The 24,496-nt window shown below is 40.7% G+C and overlaps 2 protein-coding genes and 1 pseudogene across 2 annotated transcripts; 2 read left to right on the top strand and 1 right to left on the bottom strand.

Moving 5' to 3' along the window:
• Positions 1-3,629: 3,629 nt before the first annotated feature.
• On the bottom strand, positions 3,630-16,230 carry LOC140926994 (alpha-1,3-mannosyl-glycoprotein 4-beta-N-acetylglucosaminyltransferase C-like). Its single transcript, XM_073376662.1, has 4 exons — positions 16,105-16,230; positions 12,240-12,506; positions 11,129-11,248; positions 3,630-5,083 (listed from the first exon to the last, which is right to left on the bottom strand). The coding sequence occupies exons 2-4, from the start codon at positions 12,472-12,474 to the stop codon at positions 3,930-3,932; spliced, it is 1,509 nt and encodes a 502-aa protein (XP_073232763.1). The 5' UTR covers positions 12,475-12,506; positions 16,105-16,230; the 3' UTR covers positions 3,630-3,929.
• Positions 16,231-18,855: 2,625 nt separating this feature from the next.
• On the top strand, positions 18,856-19,658 carry LOC140926194 (uncharacterized). The gene has a single exon (XM_073375976.1). The coding sequence runs from the start codon at positions 18,856-18,858 to the stop codon at positions 19,639-19,641; it is 786 nt and encodes a 261-aa protein (XP_073232077.1). The 3' UTR covers positions 19,642-19,658.
• Positions 19,659-19,681: 23 nt separating this feature from the next.
• Positions 19,682-23,842, top strand: LOC140928586 (uncharacterized; annotated as a pseudogene).
• Positions 23,843-24,496: the final 654 nt, after the last annotated feature.

Raw genomic sequence — 24,496 nt, forward strand, 5'->3', positions numbered from 1 at the left:
TCATGAAGATGTCGACGGCTCAGTTATTGTGTTCCCCTCTCTCCAACAGTCCACCATCTAACGGGTATAGACCTTGTCACGGTTTTGGAAGCCATCTTGACGAGTAGGCAACCGCGTGAGAATTTGCAGTGTTTGTATGAGAATCTAAAGTCGAATAATTTTCGTAAAACGGCGCCTGATCCGAAAAAATATGAATTGTAAACTTAAGCTACAAAGTAAAGGATTGTCCTAAAAAATTTGGGGGGCGTACCTGTACTTAAATTTCCCCAGAGGTTTGCTTTAGCTTTTCCATTTATTTTTCTGTAAATTTTCCCAGGACTTTTCTTACAGACAAATGTATAGAAAATTTTAAAAAGTGGTTCTAGGTTTTCTAGCGCAGGTAACGCGCTCAATTCTTTTTATGAATAGACTCCTTAAGAGTGAAGCGTTAGTTTAAAATTCAGAAAAGCCGTTTTACGGAAATTATTCGACATGAGATTCTCATCATAATGCAAACACTATAATTTCTCACACGGTTGCCTACTCGTAAAGATAGCCTCCAAAACCGTGACAAGGCGTATTCGAAGCTACTTAAAGCTACACGTTGAAGGACTAACTCGAGTCGAAAAAAAGACGTGAGTTCACACAGGAATCAAAGTGAACTCGGGACCTCTCGCACAGAAGGCCGACCACTAACCAACTGATCCAATCCTTGTTCCTAATAGCTGTTTGGAGACTTACAATCGCGGCTCCACCCATCATCAAACGTTAGTTTGTGCCACATGACCAACTTGGACGGTCTCTGTTCATATCCTATTTTGAGAAACTGCACGGCGTTTCCTGTTCGTCGCAAACGTGATTCTAAAGTTCTCTAATTATAATGTACTTTCATTGTTTACCCCCCCCCCCCCCCCAAATTTTGCATAACCATTGTTTCCAATCTCTCCTGGGTATTACGGTTGTCCCAAGAGAAATAGAAGACTACAGTTATGCAAAATTTTTAGCGGGTTAACAAGGTGCATTATGGTCTATATGAAAATGGTGAATTCCTAAAACTTATTCTCGAGAGCAAACAAGGCTAGGAGGTGAATCCAATGTATGTATTTTATTAATGAAAGTGTCATTATTCCTGGCGAAGCGAGGCGCGGAGCGCCGAGCGAAGTGAGTTTATAATCTCGTCGCGCGCGAAGCGCGCGCAGTGCGTGAACCGCGTGTGAGTCCTAGCGAGCTGCAAAGTCGCAGTTTTCATCTTTACTTGTATATATCCGATGGTGTCCGCCATGACGTCATACAGTAGTTTGACGTCACGGCGCATTTTTGTTTCTAGGCAACATTGGACTGAAAGCGACTTCGAATTCCCATCAATGACCAAAGTACATGTATTCATGAAGAGCTGTCTTTTCGTCGTCCGCAAAACAATGTTTACTAGCCATTTTTCATGCAAACAGAACAGCAAACACAAGAACGCCGAATTGTCAATCCTCGTAGGGGAAGATTTGACACCGAAAAATCCTCTGGAGCGCGAACGCCGACTTGAAATTCAACGACGCAAGCAACAAAGATGGAGACGGCATCAACAAACAGCGGAGCAGAGGGAACATCACTCAATGAATTTCGAATGCTAAAGTACTTTAAGAGCAAATGGAAGCGATTTTGGATAATTTAATAGCCTTAACATATGAGCGAACATCGCGGTAACAAAACACGTTTTGCTCGCAGACGAGTTTATACCGTATCGGCCTAGACTGTTGGGCTTCCATCCTTTACATGTAAATGCGCTGTAATGCATCTACGTTGGATTTTCACTGTCGAAACTGCAGTCGTTCTTCTGAAAAATATCTTTGAATTCACGTTAATAAGGCTTGAACAGGGGGCTTGAAGGTTTTAATAATAAAATTTCGCTTAATTTGCTTGTGTGTTCCACGTGGCCTAGTGGTAAAGACTTAAGCCCGGTATGTCGAAGGTCCGGAGTTCGATTTCGCATACAATTTTTTCTCTTCGCTTCTTTCTTTTTTTTTCTTTTAGTTTTCATTTTAGATTTACAAATTTCCTTCTCGGCTTTACTTGCCGTTCCCCCGAAGTCCTTCGCGAGGTCCTGCGATTTACGTATTTCCTAGTTTTCACTTGTTTACAGCATGATTTATTCCTCGCGAAGTGCTGAGCCGCGAGGTTTATAATCTCGTCGCGCGCCAAGCGCGCGTGTTTCAGACGAGCATCGCAAGGCCAGCGTGATTTTCTCTTGGCTATAAATCTATCGAGTTTGGTTGGTGTCCGCTTTGACGTCATCCAGCGTAGTGACGTCAAAGTGCATTATGGGTGTCCAGGCAACCGATTGCCATCGATGACAAAGCTTCGGGCGATGCTCCGGTCTTTATTCATGAAGACGGGAGGTGATTCACCGACCGTAAACATTGTTACGCGAGAGAGCACTGGGAATAGTAAAATATTACAGAAAAAACATTTTCAACACCAACAATTCGTTAAAAATTTCCGGCCTCCACAGACTAGACGTTTAGTTGTCGACAACTATTTTTATCGACTACTAAAGTTAACGACAACGAGAAAAACGCAGTGTGTGAGGCGAGTCGTCGTCAAGAAATCGCAAATTTCAGTTGTCCACAACTAAGCAGTTTCGACCCTTTTCGGAAATTAAGGAAACTGCTAAGTTGTCGACAACAAACAGTTGTCAAAAAGTACGTTTTTGACCTTTTTTTCTAGTGGGTGGAGACAAATAATTTACTTTGACAACTATCGTATTTGATCGTAGCTTCGTTCTCAATGGTCATGTAGTTGTCTTTTCTACAAACATAACAAATGGTCGGAGGCAAGTGAAGCCATTTACACGAAAGAGAATATTATTTCGGAACACCAACACGGTATTGGAAGCTCATGCTAATAACAGGCTTGCCGTTATTGCCCCAGCTTGTGAACAGCAAGTTTTAACAGAAATTCTTAATACAACAAGTATCGGTTCACCTTGCTCTCGATCCTCACTTTGCCCATCCACATTAGATATCATATGTATCATATCTTCCTTACCGAGTTTGAAAATCGACTTTCTCGACTGCGAGTGTTTCCCTTGCACGCCGCCACTGGCGCGGCTCATTCGAGGCTAGGCGCTTATTAAATTTTCACCATTTTCACCCACCTCAGCAAGTGCAGTATGTTTATTTTGCAACAAAAAATAAATGGTAATAAAAAAAAACCGCGAAGATGTAACAAAGCAAGGTTTCTGTAAAATACTCAGAACAAAACTTAGTTTTCGGGGAAGTCTCTTGTTAGTACTTACTCAATTTTTGGGCGGGTGGGAAGGAGGAAGGGGGTTGGGGATATGCGCTTATTTGGGTTTGAGCGGGAGGGAGGAGGGTGGGGTGGGGATTAGTGCTTATTCGAGACTAAGCGATTATTAACTTTTTTTGCCTTTAGGATGGGCGCTTATTCGAGGTGGGAGCTTCTTCGAGGTTGGGCGCTTATTCGAATAAGTACGGTATTTTGAAATTTCGGCATTAACTGAAAACAGCAGTTTGCAGGAGGAAACCGTCTCAAAGACCAGCCACTGATACTTCTCTGATGAAACTTTCCGCGTTTTAATGGGGATGGAGTGCTGACAGCAGACGAAAAAAGCATGGTAATAAGGATCTTTTAACGTTTATTTCAAACTTGTACCATAAACTTAGAAAAAAAGTACCGAAACTTGAGTGAATTCAAGCGAAAGATTCAGTCACAAGCTATTTGTGAACAACAAGATGAATTTCTTCCCACGTAGCCAACAAAGCTGAGGCAGTACTTGACCAACACAGAGGACAAGTCATTTCCTTTATCCTTTCTTGATCAATAGGCACCGAATTGTTTTAAAAGTTTGCATTTAGCTAGATTTGGGTTTCCAGAAACTAAATATAAGTAACCTAGCGGAATTTTTGTCCACTCATTCAGGATTTTTGATTGATCAATTAAGGGTCCCACCACACGTCAATTTCACGAAGGTAGATATCTTCACTGTAGTCTTCCGTGACTAAGATTTTTAGGCATTTGACTCTATCGCTGGACTGATTAAGAGATATATCTGCTTTTCCTTCCCTGAATTCTGTCAAAGTCTTAAAACGTTGACATGTATTGGCTTCACCCTTGGTAGACGCGAAACTGGCTTGTAGAACACCATGGTGTAGCAAACTGTTACTCGCTTCATAACTGCCCGTGTCAACAAACACCTTTCTTACAGCAATTGGTGCGTTAAATTTTATAAGGACGTAGTTACCTTTTCTTTGATGACTCGCCCAAAAATAGCCGCTACCCTTCTCATAAGCATCTCGTGGTTTTCCTTTGTTAGAGGACATTGACGAAGTGACGATGGCAGGAGGGTTGCGTCCCCTGTACTTTTGGTCATACTGGTCAAAAAATGGTTCCCTCTGCTCCCTTCCTGATAATCCTTTTTCTTTAAGAGAGGACTGATCTCCGATGTGTTGAAAAAGCGACGCCGGAGGCAATCGACGCGAACCTTGTTTCTCGTCTTTGATTTTTCGCCAGTAATCCATCAACCAATCAATGGGCATTTCATCAAACATGAGATAAAAGTATGAAGCGATGTTTGCCAGGTCGTTCGACTGATACGCTTTTGCTTTGCTTCCCTGGATAGTCAAATCAAGCATCAACCAAGACTTTACACTTTGAGTCTTAATGAAACCCTGTAGTTTAGGGAAAAAGCTAGGAGAAGAGATGACGTCGTCCTCAAGGTGAATGTAATACTGTGATAGATCCTTGCAGTAACACATGACGAAAGTTGCATCTAAGTTTTCCTTTGATCGCCATGTTCTCCTGCTATCCGAGTCGCCATACTTTTCTTTTATGTTATTTAGTGGTGGGTAAAATTCTGGATATGCTTCGATCACTGTCAAAAGACCCTCATCAATGTATTTGCGGAAGTTTTGAGTAAGCTCGGCCTTTGCCGTTGATTTCGGCGATTCATTAATGTCTGCCAGAAATACAACAATAGAAATGTCTTTCTTGTCCACATCGTTCGTGTTGTCGATCAAACTTTGAATAGTTTGTAGCAAATAGTTGGCTCCCGATGGTCTTGCAACGGACGCGATACCAATGGACAGAAATCCTATCAAAGAAGCACACAGTCTGCGGTTAGTTTTTGTTTACAATTACGTATACCTTAAATACAATTTGTACCTCGTTTTTTCTCCCGCTCTTTTGTTGGAATAATGATCTGGGGTCAGGATCCCATTTCTGTGGAGTAACACCTTTTAGTATTTACCAAATCAGTGAACAGCAATTTCTGCGCGTTTTGATTGGCTCCAGTAACTCTGAATATCCTATTCACGAGATGGCGTCTCGTTTCAAGAAATTTTCGGAAGACGAAATTTGAGCGATAAAAGAAGCAGTCGTTCAAACAAATACCAAAAAAGCGACGAACTTCAGTGGCTTGTCGGTGTTTACTGGTGGGTAGAAAGTTATTTCCAAGTTCAATTTGCAACAAATTCGTAAAAATGCACTTGACAAATTAAAATCCCCGAAATCTTCCTACTAAGTGACATTTTTAATTTACAAAAAGTTACTTTTTTTCATTTTTATCCCCTGACTGATCTGGTAAATACTAAAACATCCCCCTCAGGGTCGATGAAGAGCGCTAGATAAATACATCGACGCTTCGCCCTTTCCGAGTAGTAAAATAACGGGACTTTTTCATCAGTCCAGAGCTTTTCCACGTTTGGAAGTGATTTGATTGGCCACCAACATGAGCGGCTTAGGCCGGTTCAGGAATTTACCGCAGGCATTTTCCCAAGCGTTAAAATGCTGCGGCCATTTGCCTCCCTTGAGGTTAGGCATATGACAAACTGCGGTAAGATAGTTGATTACATATCCGGTCACAAACAATTTGATGTTGCGTCTGCTATTTCCAATTTTAAAAAATTCTCTCTAAAAATATTCTTCGTTTGGAACAGTTAAAACAGAATCAGAGAACATTTGGATCTGTTGACGGTGACTTTATAAAAACCAACAGAACAAAGAACACAAGCAAGATGCTGCGTTACTTATTGGGGTTAATTTATTACAGCAATACCATATTCGGAAATATTAGCGGGAAAAATGAAGTAATCTCGCTCTACTGCGCGCTCAAATGCCATGGCATTCAAGACGAATTTTTTTCTCGTTTAATTTTCGCTTGTGCACAAGCTGGCTATCTTGTGATCTTCACTGAAACAGGTAAATAATTACTATCAGGGCCGCAAGGTGAGTAATTACAAATCTTTACATAAAGAAAACGTTTTAGCTATAAATGCGAGCGGACTGTTATGTCGAAGACGTGACGCTATAAAGATGCTAATCGAGCTTGATCTTAATGTTTGCTGAAGCTCAGAAGTGGTTATGAGGACCAGCTCAGTGGCTAATGAAACTGCTAAAAATTATGGCGTTAATATCAATAAGGCCGAGAGGCTTCGAACAGGACAATCATTTTAGTCGTAGAAATGTTATATAGACCCGATACATGTAAATATATGCCGGCCTATAAAACATCTGGATCTTTCCTCAGGAAATATCTCTAAACTTGAGCATTAAATATATAGGCATGCTGAGTGATATTTCAAGCGAAGAATTGATCCTTATTTGCCCGGGTCTATCAAATACACTGGGGCATTAATCAGTTTACCTGTGTTTAACAAATACAGCAAATACACTGGGCTGTTAATTTGCCTTTGTCTAACAAATACCGTAGTTTGCCTATGTTTAACAAATACACTGGGGCATTAATTTGCCTGTGTCTTACAAATACACTGGGGCATTAATTTGCCTGTGTCTAACAAAATACACTGGGGCATTAATTTGCCTGTGTTTAACAAAATACACTGGGGTATTAATTTGCCTGTGTTTAACAAAATACACTGGGGCATTAATTTGCCTGTGTCTAACAAAATACACTGGGGCATTAATTTGCCTGTGTCTAACAAAATACATTGGGGCATTAATTTGCCTGTGTCTTACAAATACACTGGGGCATTAATTTGCCTGTGTCTAACAAATACACTGGGGCATTAATTTGCCTGTGTTTAACAAAATACACTAGGGCATTAATTTGCCTGTGTCTTACAAATACACTGGGGCATTAATTTGCCTGAGTTTAACAAAGTACACCGGGGCATTAATTTGCCTGTGTTTAAAATACACTAGGGCATTAATTTGCCTGTGTCTTACAAATACACTGGGGCATTAATTTGCCTGTGTCTAACAAAATACACTGGGGCATTAATTTGCCTGTGTCTAACAAGATACACTGGGACATTAATTTGCCTGTGTTTAACAAATACACTGGGGCATTAATTTGCCTGTGTCTAACAAGATACACTGGGACATTAATTTGCCTGTGTTTAACAAATACACTGGGGCATTAATTTGCCTGTGTCTAACAAGATACACTGGGACATTAATTTGCCTGTGTTTAACAAATACACTGGGGCATTAATTTGCCTGTGTCTAACAAGATACACTGGGGCATTAATTTGCCTGTTTTTAACAAAATACACTGGGGCATTAATTTGCCTTTGTCTAACAAATACATTGGGGCATTAATTTGCCTGTGTCTAACAACAACACTAGCGCATTTATTTTCCTATGTCTAACGATTAAATGTTTGAAGTATTTATTTCTCTCTAACAAATTTATTTATGTAATCCTTTAACAATACAATGGCAACTAAGATAAATGCGTTTTAAAACTGAAAATTCCGGTGATGCATATTTTTTAACCAAGCGGGCACGAAACCGCTAGCCTCGAAAAATGTAACAGCAAAGAAAGAGTAGCCCTGTCCCATTGTTTTGTTGTATTACACATCTGGGCCGAGTTGTTCAAAGCTGAGTTAGGATAACCCAGGGTTAGTCCGAGATTTGAATTAAGATCTGAAAGCTTAAAAAGCATTTCAGCTTTAATTCTTTTTGTCTACAAGTTGATGATTGGAAGCTCTAAAAACAGCACAGAAAATTATCCGAGAAAATGCTTTTGAACACAAGATAAAGAAACCCGGGTTAATTTTAACCCCGGGTTAAGCGCTAATCGGCCTTCGAACAACTCGGCCAAGGCGTTCAAGGAAACTAGTATACCTTAATGAGGAAAATTTGCCGCTAAAACGTGTCGGGATTAATCCGGCTTATAACACCTTCAAGCAGTGGGGACCCAAATTCCTGAACCGGCCTAAGCTTGTCGTGCAAACAATTACCCAATCACGGTGCATATTTGGAGCCGTGATGCAGTGTTTGTTTTCATGAAGTTATGTATTGGCAGTCACGAGTCAAGAGAACTGAAGCGCAGCATACGCCATGAAAAAATCAGAGCGGAAAAGAAGTTAATATGAATCTCGTTAGGATGAACCATTTACAGGAAAAGATAAACGTGTCGTGTGTATGGACTAAATAGCGATAGAGCGGGCCGATCTTGAGAGCTTCTTTCTGTACTGTACATGAGGAGTTATTTCACAGTGGCCTCGGTAGCCAGGAAAAATATCCTGGTTCAGTTAAGGAAAGCAAATTTGTGAAGACAACAGTCTAATCATATGTTTTATTCTTTGGGATAAATAGTTTGCAGGAAGAGGACAATAACTTTATTACCTACGATTTCAGTTGCGGCGAAGCCGATTTACGCTGGGCCCGGAAATCTAAAGAAAATAAAAAATCTAAAGAAAATAGAAATCTTCATTTAAAGGTTATTTAGTCGCAGTAAAAAGCTATAACCCTTTACATTATAAAAACGTCTAAGAAAGGTTAAAACTCCTGCTCCACAGGCGTTCATGCATTTTGCTACAGACAATTGCTTCGCAAACAAAATCCGGCGGCCCGTCTACCAGAATAGCGACCCTTCTCCACAGTTCACATGGAAAAGCTAGAATATCTCAATATCTCTTGGGGAATGCTGTAGTGTCCGCTTAATACAGGGTGTCCGCCTAATACAGGTTTCAATACTGATAGATAACGTCATATGAGGTGTCAAATGCCATTCAAATGAACAGTGGAAACGTTTAGAATACTCCCAGAGACTATGACGATATACGTTTGCATGAATTTCTTCATCGAAGTGGACCAATTGAACATAGTACGTTAAACATAGATTGCAACTCAAATTTGAAGAAATCAGATGAGTGAAAAAAGCTCTATACAAACAAAACGAAATAGAAAACAATACTGAACTAGGAAACTAATCAAATAAGTTCGTCAAGTCATGTTTTTTAATGTAAAAATCGAAAAAATTGGTGGGTTGCAATTCGACGCAATCTTTCTGATTTCCGGTGTCTGGTATGTTGGGTGGTGGAATTAAATTACAAGTGTCCGTTTAATACAGGTTGGCAACAATAAAAATGACCATTTTAGGTACTTTTTAGGTGTCCACGTCTGCTTAATAGAGGTGTCCGCTTAATAAAGGTTTCATTTAAAGTAAATAAGGGAAATAAATTTGGGGACTTCGACTATTGTCCGCTTAATAGAGGGTGTCCGCTTAATACAGTGTCCGCTTAATACAGGTTTTACTGTATCTCGAGAATGTCCAGAGGGTTTTTTGAAGGCCTGAAAAAATTTTTCACGAGAGATATTCCAAAGTGAAGATGATAATAACACGCAAAATTGACCGAAAATTGACACGTACATGAGAAGAAAATTCTCACTTTCTCTAACATTTCAAATCCATTTTTCATCACATTTTTCACAAGCCTTCCAGCCGTTTGTTCTTCGTTGTTGTGTTACAAAAAGGCGAGCAAAGACTGCTGGAAAAGCGCGAAACACAACAGATTCCCACGCCAATTCGAATCCGCTCGATGATACATTATTTCTAACCCGCCATGCTGTTGAGTCACATTTCCGAAAGTGTAAAAGCTCTGAACTGGTCATCTTTTTAACCCCCGTTCGGAGTAAATTTGTTCGTGTTTTTTTTTTTTTTTTTTTTACCAAAAATATGTTGCGTGCAAGCTGATTTGACTTCGTGATTTGCCGCCTTTTTAAAAAGACACAGAAATGCTACCATAAAGCTGGTAAATTTTAGGTGATTTTAAACAATTATTGGATGAGGTTGAGGTTTGTGATACCGGAATAATCAAGGTCGAGGCAAGTGTTATCAGCTAAGCCAAAGGCCGAGGCTAACAACACTTACCGACTCCTTGATTATTTAGGATATCACAAGAACCGAATCTATTCACGCTCGCAAGGGGGAGAGTTGAAAAAACTGACCCCCACTCCGCGGACTACTCTACGGACTACTCCGTGGACTACTCTACGGACTAGTCCGCGGACTACCATGCGGACTACCCTAACTAATCAACCAAATTTACTTTCACGGAGAAAAGAGTTAGAAGAAGCGTACCTGCCTACAAGATCACACTTGATAAACAGCCGCCATCTTGATTTTCGCCATTTTACTCGACCCAGCCCTTCTTCTTCATTGCTACGTCCATTGCAGCTTCCGTTCTTGGATCGTCACGCAACGCTTCTCTCCAAACCTCGCGTGACGATCCAAATAACGACTGCGTGCCCTACGTAGGAGAATACGTCTCCAAGGGCCTTGTGGGCCAGGTGAATCCAAAAATATGGTGACTTCCAAGCACGGCTATAAGTAAGTTCTTAAAAACATTTTTAAGCTGAATATAACAAAAACTGTTACCAGCGCCAATAGTGGTCATCGATTGGCTGAACGGCGTGCTCTGACTTGTGGCCGATGAAGACTGGGGCGAGGCTAAAGGAGAGCTGGGTCGAGTAAAATGGCGAAAATCAAGATGGCGGCTGTTTATCAAGTGTGATCTTGTAGGCAGGTACGCTTCTTCTAACTCTTTTCTCCGTGAAAGTAAATTTGGTTGATTAGTTAGGGTAGTCCGCATGGTAGTCCGCGGACTAGTCCGTAGAGTAGTCCGCGGAGTAGTCCGTAGAGTAGTCCGCGGAGTGGGGTCAGTGGGTAGTCCGCGGAGTGGGGGTCAGTTTTTTCAACTCTCCCCTCGCAAGGAACCTGAACTGATATTGTTATATGCATTGCGCGCGCAACCCACACAGTCAGTCAGTCTGCTAGCAGATAACTAACTAATCTATAATGTTGCGCTGATTTCCAAAATTAGCTGTTGGCTCTTAGCCAAAGAGAAGACAGTTAGTGAGTACAATGTATAATAATTGTAGTTACTTACGTTTATCTTGAGGATATTTTCCCAACTTAGTCACTTTGGAGCTGTTCATTACCTCAACCGCTGGACAGAGTGATCGCCTCTGAGGAGATTTCATTCTGGTCATTGACGCTGTGGTCGGAGCTGAAATATAAAATGGCGCAATAAATATTTGTGTTTCGTTCTTTCGGCATCTTTCCTCAGATGTTAAAACAAATGTTGTTGCTACAAAGAGAGAATCCCTTGTTTATTTGTCTTCTGCTGACCATTTTTGATAGAATGGAAGTGGGAAGTCAGATCATTGGGTCAACCAGCTCCTTCTTAAAAGGGATCGAAAAGGAAAAATATATTAAAGGAAGCGAGGAAATTATCAGTCTATGAGCTCCGAGTTTGAAAATTCATTTGCAGTTGAAATTCCCAGTAAAATAGTTCATTCTTTAAAATATCATCACTCACTTTTAGCTGACACTCTGGTTAGAATTAAGAAGAATTGATGTCTTCATTCAGAGTCTTTGTAAGAAAAAAGAAGATGCTTTCAGGCTATTTTCCACCACCATACTCATTCAACAAAATGCTTCCCTCTCGGAATATGGCAGATCTAGCTACTAAGAAAACGCAACAGGAAAATAGCAAGAACGCGAAATCACATGAAGAGAACTGAACGTCACTTATGGTGCTCATTTTCGCGCTCTGTCGTTGGTGAAGCCGGTTTTAAGACCTGCAAGCAGCGTCTTCAGCTTCGTCAAGTTTTCCTTGCTAAATCTGCCCATTTAATATACCTTAAAATTCCGAAAATAAGTACCTCCAAATACAAGCCCCCCAAACCAGTAACGCAAAAAACTCTCCGTTAAATAGCCCCTCCAAATATAAGCTCCCCGGGGGCTTGTACTTGGAAAATTGCCCTCAAATACAAAGTCAAACAAAGCCAAAAAGCGTTATTTTCCTTCCAACTATAAGGCTAGCCCAATCGATTTTGAAACGCACCAGATTTCCCTCCGTAGATAAGCCCCTCCGAATATAAGCTCCTCAAAAAGGGCCTTTGAAAAATATAAGCCCCGGGGCTTGTTTTCGGATTTTACGGTAATAGACGCCGAGCCGCTTCCTCGAGTAAAGATAGCATTCGCACATATTTTACCTGCAAAGGATTGTTTGTATTGTTTTCTTTCTGAGGGGTTTCTTGGCTTGGTATGTGGGTCTTGGCTCGGGACGAGCGTTCTCTCCAGGGATAATCTTCGTGCCTCGAGACCATGATTGTCGGGAAGGCGATCGACCGGAGCAAGGAAATCAGAGTGAATTATCCATATAATCGCTAGGACAACTAACGTTACGGCAATGAGTAATTGTGGTAACTTCTTTCGGACGTTTCTCATTTTGTAGTCCTACGCTCCCTTAATATCTTTATCTGGAAAAAAGAGAAATAAATATGTCACAACTAAGGGAATTTGTAACGAAGGAATTAGAAAGCGAATCTAAAAAAGTTAACTTTGGTTAAACTCGGTGATCTATTGTATTTTCTTCTTTCGTTTACTTGTAGCAGGTTGGCATTAGTTGCAGTTAGTACAGTCGACTCCCGATAACTCGAACCTTCAAGGGAAATCGAAAAAAGTTAGCTATAGTTTGAGTTATCGGGAGCTCGAAGAAAATTGCTGGGAGTAAGGAAAAAACAGTTTTTACTGCACAGTGAACATTTTAATCACATTTAATTGTAGAAATGTTAAGTGAAAATTAAAATATACTTCTAGATTATAAGTCAGAACGTTTTGAGAAGTAAAGTTGTTTCACCTTAGATTGGTGACAAACAACATCAGCCTCCACTAATAAACTAACTACATGCCTACACCAGTTCAATGGGAAATTCAAAATTCAATGTTTCGGAACCCAGTGCACAGTTTTTTCCGGAATTTTTAAGGGCTCAAAACATGGTTCGGGTTATCGAGGGTAAAACTATATAGAAAAGATCGGAAAATCATTTGAAAAGAATTGCATGGTTGTTACATTTTGTGTTCACCTTGAAAGCACGATTTGTAAAAATCCATCACTTTTCTTCTACTTAGCAAAACAACACATTTATGCGTTAACAGTATGTTACATGCAGTTTAATAATTACTTTGTCACTGAGAGAGTATAAGAGGAGATAGGAGGTGGGGGGGGGTCATCTCGTAAGTATTGGATAAAGGAGGGGAGTCAGTTGCTATTTACATGGTCTGCAGGGGGGCCTTACAGGAATTTTGATCTTTCCAACATATTTTTCCTTCCCTCCCCCCCCCCCCCCGCCCCCTCTACATAAATAATGAGCGATCCCTAAATGTATAACGGAAATCCAGGGGAAATCGATTTAATTTGGTTGGAGTTTGCGCGAGGTTCGAGTTATCGAGGGTTCGAGTTATCGGGAGTCAACTTTATCATCCTAAATCACCCTAAATAAGGAAAATTAAACTTTTGATGTTTCAAACATGATTCTCAATAGTACTGAGAAATGTTAAGTAAGTGTTTAAGTTTGAATAAATTAGATTGTATTCGTGCATGCTTCATTATTAGATTTCTAAATAACAGGTGGTTTTCACAGAGATTTGTATGGAGTCGCCGTGAGAGAAAACATTATAATGGTAGTCTTTACACTAGAGCCTAAATAAGCTAAGACATATTTCAAGACAAGTAAATTTTAAAGGGACAGTGTCCCGATTATGTGCACGCGCGAGCGTGATCTGTTTTTTCTTCAAAAGACAATAGAACTGTCAAATTGACTCGACAAGATTTACTTCCGGACCGCACCGCCGACGGAGATTTGTTGTTTATATTCTCAGCCAATATTTTAGACTTTCGAAGAAATCTTTCGTCTTATTTAAAATTTGGCTCGCGGCAGGAAGACTAATCGCGATTTTATCGCTAGCAGGGCCGCCTCTCGACCCGAAAATCTCTTTCCGCTCGCTTTAAAAACAGATTTTCTAATGTGAAACTCGTGTCAGAGGTCAATTGTTCCAAGTCCAGTAATATCTGCCTGATTTGCTCGCGTTCTAGCCTCAAACGTTGGAAAGACACAAATAAAAATGCAATCTCAACGCTATGAATCATCGCAAAGGTTAGTCAAAAAAATTATATAATGATTTCATGGAACTATTTTTCTAAACATGTAGCGCCTGTTTGTTTGATTTTGTCGGCCGTAGGGAGATTCATTTAAAAGTTTACTAACGCGTCGTTGCAAAACATTCGGCTTCACGAAGCTCCCCTCCACAAGATCTCCTCAGTCACTTCAATGTCTCAATGGTTTCTTTCTTACGGTCTTTATTGTTGCTGTTTCATTTCTGCGTATTCCTTTCACAATTATCTGAGCTTGTATGGAAGCTAGCAGAAGAAATAAGCCTTCACTCGGCATCAAAGCGCTTCCCATCTTTTGGTCCTCCGGCCAACGGCAATAAAAGTAACGCCAAAAACTCCAGATTTGGCCCAAATCAAAACTTAACAGGAACAATATATCATTGATCTGTAATCCTGAGAAGTTTTAGTGTAGTATTGAACTCGGCCAAGCGCGATGCAAACGGATTTTTCAAGGTTCTCTTACTCTCCTCGCATCTTCTGATTTCGGAACATCCTGTCCAAAAATCAAAGTTTGGTGCATGCGCAGTAACTGGATACTGTTCCTTTAATTACTTCAAGTAAAATAAAGCTTCACAGGCACACAACCGATTCTTTTTTACTTCAGGTTATTATCCCACGCAACAAAATTAAGATTGATTGACATGTCTCGCCTTTCTCAAAGCTCGAGAAACTGCAAAACCGCAAGTCAGCTAAGTCGGTCATAAGGATGGTTTTCAAGTCGCTTGAAACTTTCTTGAATCGTTTCAACTTTGAGAAGCAAAGCAAAGTTACTTGAGATCTTACTTAGGCCTTCACACACGAATTTTTGGTTAAGTAAAACTTAGCGGCTCTTAAGTCTTACTTAACAGCCTGGTGTAAAGGCAACCATTAAAGTAATACTTTTTCTAACACACGAACTGTTTAGATAGCAAAATTTTCTGAAATAAGTCATTTTTTTAACCTACATGACAGCTCTCTTGGCCGTCATGTAAATGCCGCGTCACGCAAAAGCTTAGAAATTCAAGCGTACTCTATCACAAAAGCAAGAACCCTTTTGAAGGGAAAATTTGTATGAAAATTAGTTTTCAGCTGCTCTAAGGCCCAGTTCAAACGTCGAATTTCACATGTACCGAATTTAATTGCTATTTTAGTCGACTAAAATAGTTAAATACGGCATTTGATTCAAACGTCGAATTTATCTCACTGAACTCTGTCGAATTTAACTCTCTTCGCTGTCATATTCTCAGTAATATAATAATAATTTACTAAACTTCATTCATTAAGTTCAGCTCATGTGAAATGCGACGTTTGAATCAAAAGTCGAACCTAAGTCGAATCTTCGACTGTTTCAGTCGCAGATACGGCAAACAGTCGAATTTAATTGATTCAAACGTCGCCCTTCACATGCATTTAACTCTCGCGTTAAGTTCGGCACATGCGAAATTCGACGTTTGAACCGGGTCTAATGCATCGCGAAAGTAAAATTTCGGTAGGATTGATAGTTTTTTAGCTTGAATTTTAGTGACGTCATGTGAAAACCAACAATTCAGTTTTAAAAGACAAAGTATTTAAAGGTAGGTGAAAGGGGTACCGTTTGTCAACGGCCCGCGATCAATGGAAGGATGAAAAGGTAACTTTTTCTGTCAAAAATCGTATATAAAAGGGTAGGAAAGGGATTGGACCTCTTCCCCGTATAAATATTTCTTGAGTACCCCCGATAAAACAAGTAGTTTACGTACACTTGTGCTTGCATGCACAGCTCGCGTCTTCATTTTCCCGCGTCAAATAGAGCGGCCATCTCTTTTGCGAGTGCGTGTCAATTTAAACTTCTTAAAAACAGCTGGCAGTTGTTGGCCAACAATGTTGCGTCCGTTTGCACCGAGCTTAAAATTAAGAGACAGAAAACCAAGGAAAATTGAGCCTACCGTGTCAGTTCCGTTATTCTGCTGTGAGGAGGACATGAAAAAATATGGCGTGATAAATCTGGTTTTTTTTAGTTACTTTAAAGTGATGCCTTTGAAACGACGAGAACGTTTTACCATGGAAGAAACTAGGAACTCAACCACTGAGTATTGGACGTTATGGGAGACAAAAAGTGTAAAAGTTGACCAATTACATTGGTAAAAACGAAGGAGCTACGGTTTTAAAATATTGGTCAGAGCAAAGTCAGTGAACTTGAAAGTTTCTGCTTTATGTTAATTAGTATACACATTCAACTATGAATAAGTTAAATGATAGATATGATTTTCAACGTTGTGGAGCGTGAAACCCAAAATGCTAACAACAACATAACAAAGATATCCGACAGGCTTCGTGACCATCCCATTTCATGACCCGTACAACTTCAGGCAAACAAATTTTAAGGACTATTCAAGAACTTTTCAAGAACAAATTACAGTTTTCAAGCACTAAGATTTATTTAATAAATCAGCATTCTTTAACCCCCTTTGATCACTCTATTGGTTAAAACCCGTCATGGTGTCATTTATATACGCCGATTATTTCGACCACCGTTGATCACAGTAGGGAGCTTAAGCAACCACGAGGACAACCACAACGACGACTTCAAAAAAACAATAGGTTTAATGATCAAAACAACAGCTCTGCACGTGCATCACGCTTTTTAGTACATTTGTTTGACGTTCACTGCACGACGACGTGCAACCTCCTAATTTGACGCTTTATGGAGGACATGGACATACTAAGACGAATTTCCCTTAATCTTTTTGAGCCTGAATAAAATCCTTAAGGATTCAACTCCAGGAAAAGTCGCCCGAATTTGACATAATAGACGCGATTAAGTTTGAAAGAACGCAAATTCATTTTTTTTTACCGTCGTTTTCAATGCCGTCGTCGTCGTCATTGGGGAGCTTAAGCAACCACGACGACGACCACAACGACGACTTCAAAAAAACAAATAGGTTTAATGATCAAAACAACAGCTCTACACGTGCATCACGCTTTTTAGTACATTTGTTTGAAGCCCACTGCACGACTACGACGTGAAAACTCTTAATTTGACGCTTTATGGAGGACATGGATATACTACGACGAATTTCTCTTAATCGTTTTGAGCCTGAATAAAATCCTTAACCCCCTACTGAGTGAATTTTTTCAAGTTTGAATTGTTTTCAAACGTGGCCAACAAACAGGGAATATTTATCTCTTGACTAGTGGATTAGTAAATTCAGACCAAAAAAATTCATAAAATGACACCAAACGATTGACATCTGTCAATCAGTAGGATTCTAACTGGCTTCCCATGGCTTAAAAACACCATTATACGTTTTTAAAGACTTAATAAAGGCACCTTTTACGCACGTTTGAGAACATCACTTCCAACATAGTTAATTGAGTGGAATGGTTATGAAACCCGTCAGACTCCTTTGTTATATGTTTTTGAGGACCTGAAAGTGCACAACGTTCAAAAGAATTCCTATCATTTTGATTGTATTGACCAATAAAAACGTCGCATTAGTTTATTCCGTAACAATTTGCCAACAGAAAACAAAGGATTGTGCACTTTCAGGGTGCTCCCAACATAAACTGCAGCACTGTTGTTTTTATCATTGATATTTGCCGCTTTTCATAACCAGTCTCCTCTAATAACTATGCTTCCAACTGCCAAGATTTTTCGCGCTTTTGAGAACATCGCTTCCAACTGCAAAAAAGGTACCTTTTTGTGCCTTTCATGAGATCGCTTGAAACCGAATAAAAAGTACCTCTTTTGCGCTTTAAAACATCGTTTGGTAAAGTGAGAAATGGATGAAGAGCGGACAATATTGACGTCAAAATATCATTCACTCGAAAGCTGAAAATACCTCGCTTCTTTTTCAACAAAAGGCACCTTTTCTTAACTTTTATCCTAAACGACAAGCATAGACAAAAAAGGTAACAATTCTGCATTTTGTTCTGCGGAAAATGAATGCAGAAACTTTGTTTTTCTGAATTGCTAGAATCTCTCACTAATTACATCGCGCTCCATTCCAAACTAAGGTTCAGATACTAATCTCAAGAAAAACATCATACCTGATGGGTACACTCAAAGAAAGTTTGAGTAAAGTTTTGCCGCCGAGAGACCTTCAAACCCAGACCCTGTTTAAGAAAAGAGACCATATATTAGGACCCTGGTTTCGTTTCGTATACAGAACTAAGTAATTTTTCAAACTAACAACGTGGAATTAGACTTTTTGGTAAAAAATTGTTTGTACCACAAACGTAGACTCAACTATAATATATCCAACTTTCACGTTCTTGTAAAGGACTATGGTCCAAGACGCTGAAAACCATGCCCTGCTCCGGGGCGCATTACCGTCAAGGCTAAATAAGGGAGCGCCATTTTACTTCTGGCTTATTTTTTTTCTTGACTTCAGGCGGCGGCTCTTTCAGCTGTATTTCAGGGAAAAAAGTTGGTAAGAATTCGTACAAAAGCAACGGACTACTTTCTTAAAACCTTCAGATTAAGTACAGTCTGAATTCGTACCTAATTCGTAACCTGACCCATGTCCGTTTTCCATTTACAGACAATATCAAAATATCTGCGGTACGAAGTTTAGCAGATATTTGTTTTCTGCACGTTCTGAATTTGGTATTTTCATTGTGTTTTTCAATGAAGTGTCCAGTAGTTACGTAATACGTGTTAATTGCGTTTCATATATAAGTTGTTGTCAGTCAGTATGTTCTCCCTTCGGGTCTGTAACGCCACACGCTACAACACTGTTTTGTTTACGGAGGACAGCAATGTTCGTTCTCGTCCGAACCCTGAAGTCGTAGATCCTTCTATTGGCGCTGCTATACAGGCTGCCGTTACTCGTTCTATAGGTTCTTTAACCGACAACCTTACCCAGGTCATTGAATCTCGGCTTACCGATTTTGCCAAGCGTTTTTCAGAGAAAACAGTTCGTCCGTTGAGCACTGCTGTTAAGAAGGCGCGTCGCGAGCATTACACGTGCAAGAGAAAGGGTAACCAGCAGCAGTTAGACCATTCCCTCCAGGTGCTGGACAAGCTAGACGAAGCTTCCGACGCACTGAAGCACAAATCTTATGAAAAAGCTGAGGCTGCTTTGGAGTCAGGTACGGATTTAGTGTCCAAGCGTGTTAAAGCAATAAAGCTAGCCGACAAGAGCGAGTTTGGATGGGCGACGGTCAATGAGTATCTATCCGACGAACTCGCCTCTGACTCAGATGATGAGAAGAGAATTTACCGGGCCGAGAGGAGAGCTGAGAGAAAGGTCACTAAGGAAAAACGTCGTCGTGCCCGTTCTGGCGACAAAGGCAGTGGCTCCGCCTCTACATCTCGGGCGACTTCGTCAAGATACGCATCCAGCGATTTGGTTTCACGCCCGGAGGCTAGACCAGCTCGTCGTTTGGGCCCCTGTTTTAAGATAAGTACCCAGCACTTTTTCGCTTTACTATCTTTGTTTCTTTCTTCGTCGATTATGGCGTTACCGCACAGGCCATAATCCAATATTCTCAGTGATTTGCTGCATTTGTGTTTATATTCATATAGGTTAGTGCAGAATATCAAAATATCTGCGGTACGAAGTTTAGCAGATATTTGTTTTCTGCACGTTCTGAATTTGGTATTTTCATTGTGTTTTTCAATGAAGTGTTCAGTAGTTACGTAATACGTGTTAATTGCGTTTCATATATAAGTTGTTGTCAGTCAGTATGTTCTTCCTTCGGGTCTGCAACGCCACACGCTACGACACTGTTCTTTTATTTTTATGTTATGGATTTTATTTTCATGTTTTTCTGTATGTGTTCCCCTTTTTTCAGTGCGGGGATTTTGGTCATTTGAGTTCCACGTGCTTGAAGCCTGCGGATTCTTCGAAGAGTAGCTCTCGACGCGATTGACTAGATGGCGACTCGTCGACCTGTGATGAAGTTGAGTGTGATTTAATTCATTTATTGTCTTGTTGTGGCGACGAGTTTAGTGCGAAAGGCGGAAGCAGTGGCGTGAAAGGTCGCTTGCAATCTTCGTTTAACTTTTGGGTCGAGACTTTAGATGCTCCAGATTTTGTCCTTGATATGATTAGGCGCGGTTACAGATTGCCGTTTGCCGAGTACCCCTCGCAGTGCTTTTTGAAGAACAATAGATCAGCTCTTCAGCATCCGGAATTTGTCGCTGATGCTATTAGCGAGCTTTTAAGTAACGGCTGCATTGTTGAGCACGAATTACCCCCGTATTGTGTTAATCCTTTGACAGTCGCTGTTGGGAAGAAGCTTCGCCTGGTTATCGATCTGAGACACGTAAACAATTATTTAGTAAAACCTATATTCAAGTACGAGGACTTACGATCGCTTTCTCAAGTTCTCGATGAAGGACACTGGTTTTTCTCTTGGGACCTTAAGTCCGGTTACCACCATGTCGATATTTGTCTCGACCACTAAAAGTACCTTGGTTTCGCGTGGCCTTTTTCTGGCGTCGTCAGATATTTTTCCTTTACAGTACTGCCTTTCGGGTTAAGTAGCACTTGCTTTTGTTTTACCAAGTTAATGCGCCCGTTAGTTAGGCGTTGGCGTTCTACGGGGCACAACAGTTTCATTTATTTGGACGACGGTTTCGGGAGTCGACCAGACAAATGTTCTGCCGTGGCAGCTAGCTTAATTCAACGTAAAGAGCTCTCTTCATCTGGTCTTCTTTGTAACGAGGAAAAGTCTCACTGGGATCCAGTTCAAATTGGCGAATGGCTAGGCTTCGTTATTGATACTATTTTAATGTGTTTCCGGATTCCCGAGAAGAAAGTTCTCAAGCTTAAAGGCTTGCTAGATTCTGCGATTCAGGATGGATTCTCTTCATTTCGCGAGTTAGCGAGAATAGCAGGCACTATCATTTCAGCTGCGTTAGCTGTTGGTCCAATTTCTCGTCTTTTGACCAGACAAATGTACTTCGCCATTGAAACCAGATCGGCTTGGGATGACATAATTCATTTTCCTCCGAGCCTTTTACAAGAACTGAAATTTTGGTATTGCAACATCGACTGCTTAAACTGCTATTCTATTAGGCCACCGTTAGCTACGCATACCGTTGTATTTTCCGATGCTAGCGACGTAGCGTTCGGAGGATTTTCGGCTACTTTAGACGGCTCCGTCGTTAGCGGCATGTGGGAGAGCGAGGATATCGGCCAAAGCTCTACGTTTCGCGAGCCGAAAGCAATTTTTTACGTGTTGCTTTCTTACGTGGCTCAACTGAAACACAAGAGAGTTAAAATCTTCACTGATAATCAGGCCGCCGCCAGAATAGTTGCTATCGGAAGCTCCAAATCTCACCTCCAAGCCCTGGCTATGGATATTTTCAATCTTTGTCTTGCCAACAGCATCGTTCTCGAAGCCCAGTGGATCCCTAGGTCTCTTAATGAAAGAGCAGATCTTCTTAGCAGATATATTGATAAAGACGACTGGTCCATCAGTCCCTCGGTATTTCGACTTGTCGACGCTAAATGGGGCCCTCACACAATTGATCGCTTTTCGTCCTATTACAATGCCCAGCTTCCGAGGTTCAACTCTAAATTTGCTTCCCCAGGTTGCAGCGGTGTGGACGCCTTGGCTCAGGATTGGCGACATGAGAATAACTGGGTTTGCCCTCCGGTGGGTGCCATTGTGCCTTCAGTTAGGGCTCTCTTGTCCTGCTCCGGTTACGGCACTTTGATCGTTCCACAATGGCCTTCGGCCTATTTTTGGCCTTTTTTGCACGACAACGCCTCCCAGTTCAAGTCTTTTGTTAAAGAAGTGTTTGAGCTTCCTTGTATTGAAGACCTCTTGCTGGAGGGTCCAGGACAGAAGCAGATTTACAAAGCGCGTTCGTCGGTGTTCAGCGGCTGCCCGAAATTTAAAATGTTAGCTTTGCGGATAGATTTTAGGTGAGCTTTCCCATTTTTGTCTCCCCTTACAGCTCATTATTGTCGGTGTTTTAGGTTTATCTTTTGTTAGCTTCGTTTTGGTATTATTTATTTGCCTGATTTGGTACCGTTATCGTGTCTGCTTTGGCAGTGTATTTTTGCCTGATTTGGCAGCTTTGTTTTGCCTGTTTTGGCAGCGTATTTTTGCCTGATTTGGCGGTGTATTTTTTGCCTGATTTGGCAGCGTCTTCTTGGCTCGGAGTTCGATGTCCGCTTCACCACGCAGTTGGCCTTATTTTATGTTTTATTTTATTGGTCTGCATTTGTTTTATCGAATGTTTGCTATTTTGTTGTATTTTTTACTGTTTTTTACAGCATTACTGGGCCCAGCCAGTTCGGCTTCCATTTGTCGTTGTTTCTCATTACATGTCGTTTTTACGCTGTAGTACTGTCCGTGCTGCATGATTATGATGCAGCATCATATTTTCTACTGTATTATAATTTTAAATGTTTTGCCTTTTCCTGCCTACTTTTATTTTATTTTTTAGATGTTCTCCAATCCGGGATTTGGAGTGAAGCGAATTCTTTGGCCGATCCATCCTTGCGCAAGCTTGTTCCAGACCTTCTCCATTTACAGTTGGAGTCCAAGGCTCCCTCTACCGTGCAGAAGTATAGATCTGGCTGGATCAGATGGCGTGAATGGGCAGATTCTAAGATTGGCGTTTCAGTTATTCCAGCGAAGCCACTGTACATTGCTCTCTTTATCAGCGAACTTACTGCTGTTTCTATTTCTAATAATACGGGGATGTCTCCTATAGAGTCAGTTGTTTATGGTATTAAGTGGGGTCATAGTCTGGCCGGTATTGTAGAATGCCCTACTGGTCACCCCCTTGTTAAGTCGTCCTTGGAGGGTGCAAGAAGGAAGCTTGCTCGTCCTGTTCAACCCAAAGAGCCTTTATCCGTTGACACAGTTTTAAGGATCGCTGAATATTATATTTCTAGTAGTTCGCTTGCCGTTATTCGTTTTCTTTTCGTCCTCTTGGTTGGCTTTGCTGGGTTTTTTCGTATGGACGAAATTCGTAATTTGACAGTTAGAGATGTCTCTATTTTCAACGAGTACATGTCAGTTTTTATTCCTAAACGCAAAAATGATCAGTATAGAGAAGGGCATACGTCCTTTCTAGCTAGGTCTCATAAGGCTACTTGCCCAGTTTCTATCACCGAAAGGTTACTTAAGCTTTTCCCTTCAACTTGTGAGTCATCTTCGCCCCTCGTTAGGCGAATCGTTAAAACTAAGTCTAGGGAGTGTTTTCATGCTTCTAGAGGAGTTTCATATTCAACGCTAAGAGATGAATTTAAGAAATTTGTTAAACCATTTGTAGGTGACATTGCTCTTTACGGCACGCACAGTATAAAGTCTGGTGCCGCCTCAAATCCTGCTTGTCAGAGTGTTTCCGCTGATCTGCTAGATATGCATGCTGGCTGGAAATGTGCCACTTCAAAGAACAGATACATTAAGCACACCGTTAGTGATCGCTTAAAAGTTGCTCAAACTATTGCTATTTAGTTCTCGTTTGTTTATTACAATTATTTAGTTTATTAATAGTCTTGGCGGGGGACTTAAGTCGTGCCTGGCCCGCCCCAGATTTCCTATCCCTTTTTTCCCCACGGGGTTTTTTAGGTTAGGTTTTTTCTGGCCCCCCTGGCACGGCTTACTCTATTTGACGTTTTCATTTCTATTTTGTACTAGTTGTTTGCATTTTCTTTAATAAAGTGGCGTTATGGCGTTACCGCATAGGCCATAATCCAATATTCTCAGTGATTTGCTGCATTTGTTTTTATATTCATATAGGTTAGTGCAGAAAGCGTTTTTCGCGAGCTCTGATTGGTTACTCATGATCAACCTCCGGATATACAGGGTTCACTGATCCACCTCCAGTTCCTCTGAGCGAGCAACGCCAAACTCGCGTACGTTACGAGCAAAATGCCCTCCCGTTTTGCTGCCGTAATAAACAAAGAAATTTCACAAATAATCAAACTAGCTGTTTCCGAAAAACACGAAGAAGATGACAAAATTCGGTTTGAAAGTTTTAATTGGTAAAGCTTTCAATTGTCTGTTTGACTTGAATATATAAATAAAACGCCGGGTGAAAAAGGTTTTTGTTTACAAATGCAAATTAACTGTCCCTTAGCACATGTAATCTTTTCTTTAGCAAACAAATTAGAGTCGTCGTAAAATGAGAATGTCACCATGACCTGTATACTATCACTAAGCTATAGGAGTTTCGTGGGGTTAAGGCCACTATAAAAAATCATTTTTGAGGCCGAAAAATGGAAAGTTTGGCAATAAAGCAATATAACTGTAACAGGTTTTTTTTTCGATACAAAGAAACACCACTTGTTCAGCTGATTTTGAATAGACTAAGCCGAAAGAGAATACTTTGAGAAAACGCGGGTACTGGGGAGATTAAATAGA

This window comes from Porites lutea, chromosome 2 (genome assembly GCF_958299795.1).
Source record: "Porites lutea chromosome 2, jaPorLute2.1, whole genome shotgun sequence".
Taxonomy (NCBI): Eukaryota; Metazoa; Cnidaria; class Anthozoa; order Scleractinia; family Poritidae; genus Porites; species Porites lutea.

Excerpts from the sequence above, each read along its gene's own strand:
- LOC140926994 (XM_073376662.1), bottom strand. The coding sequence starts at position 12,474 with ATGAGAAACGTCCGAAAGAAGTTACCACAATTACTCATTGCCGTAACG. Across the intron at positions 11,249-12,239 it reads ATACAAACAATCCTTTGCAG|CTCCGACCACAGCGTCAATG; the intron begins GTAAAATATGTG and ends TTTATATTTCAG. Across the intron at positions 5,084-11,128 it reads AAAATATCCTCAAGATAAAC|GATTTCTGTCCATTGGTATC; the intron begins GTAAGTAACTAC and ends CTTCTTTGATAG.
- LOC140926194 (XM_073375976.1), top strand. The coding sequence starts at position 18,856 with ATGTTCTCCCTTCGGGTCTGTAACGCCACACGCTACAACACTGTTTTG.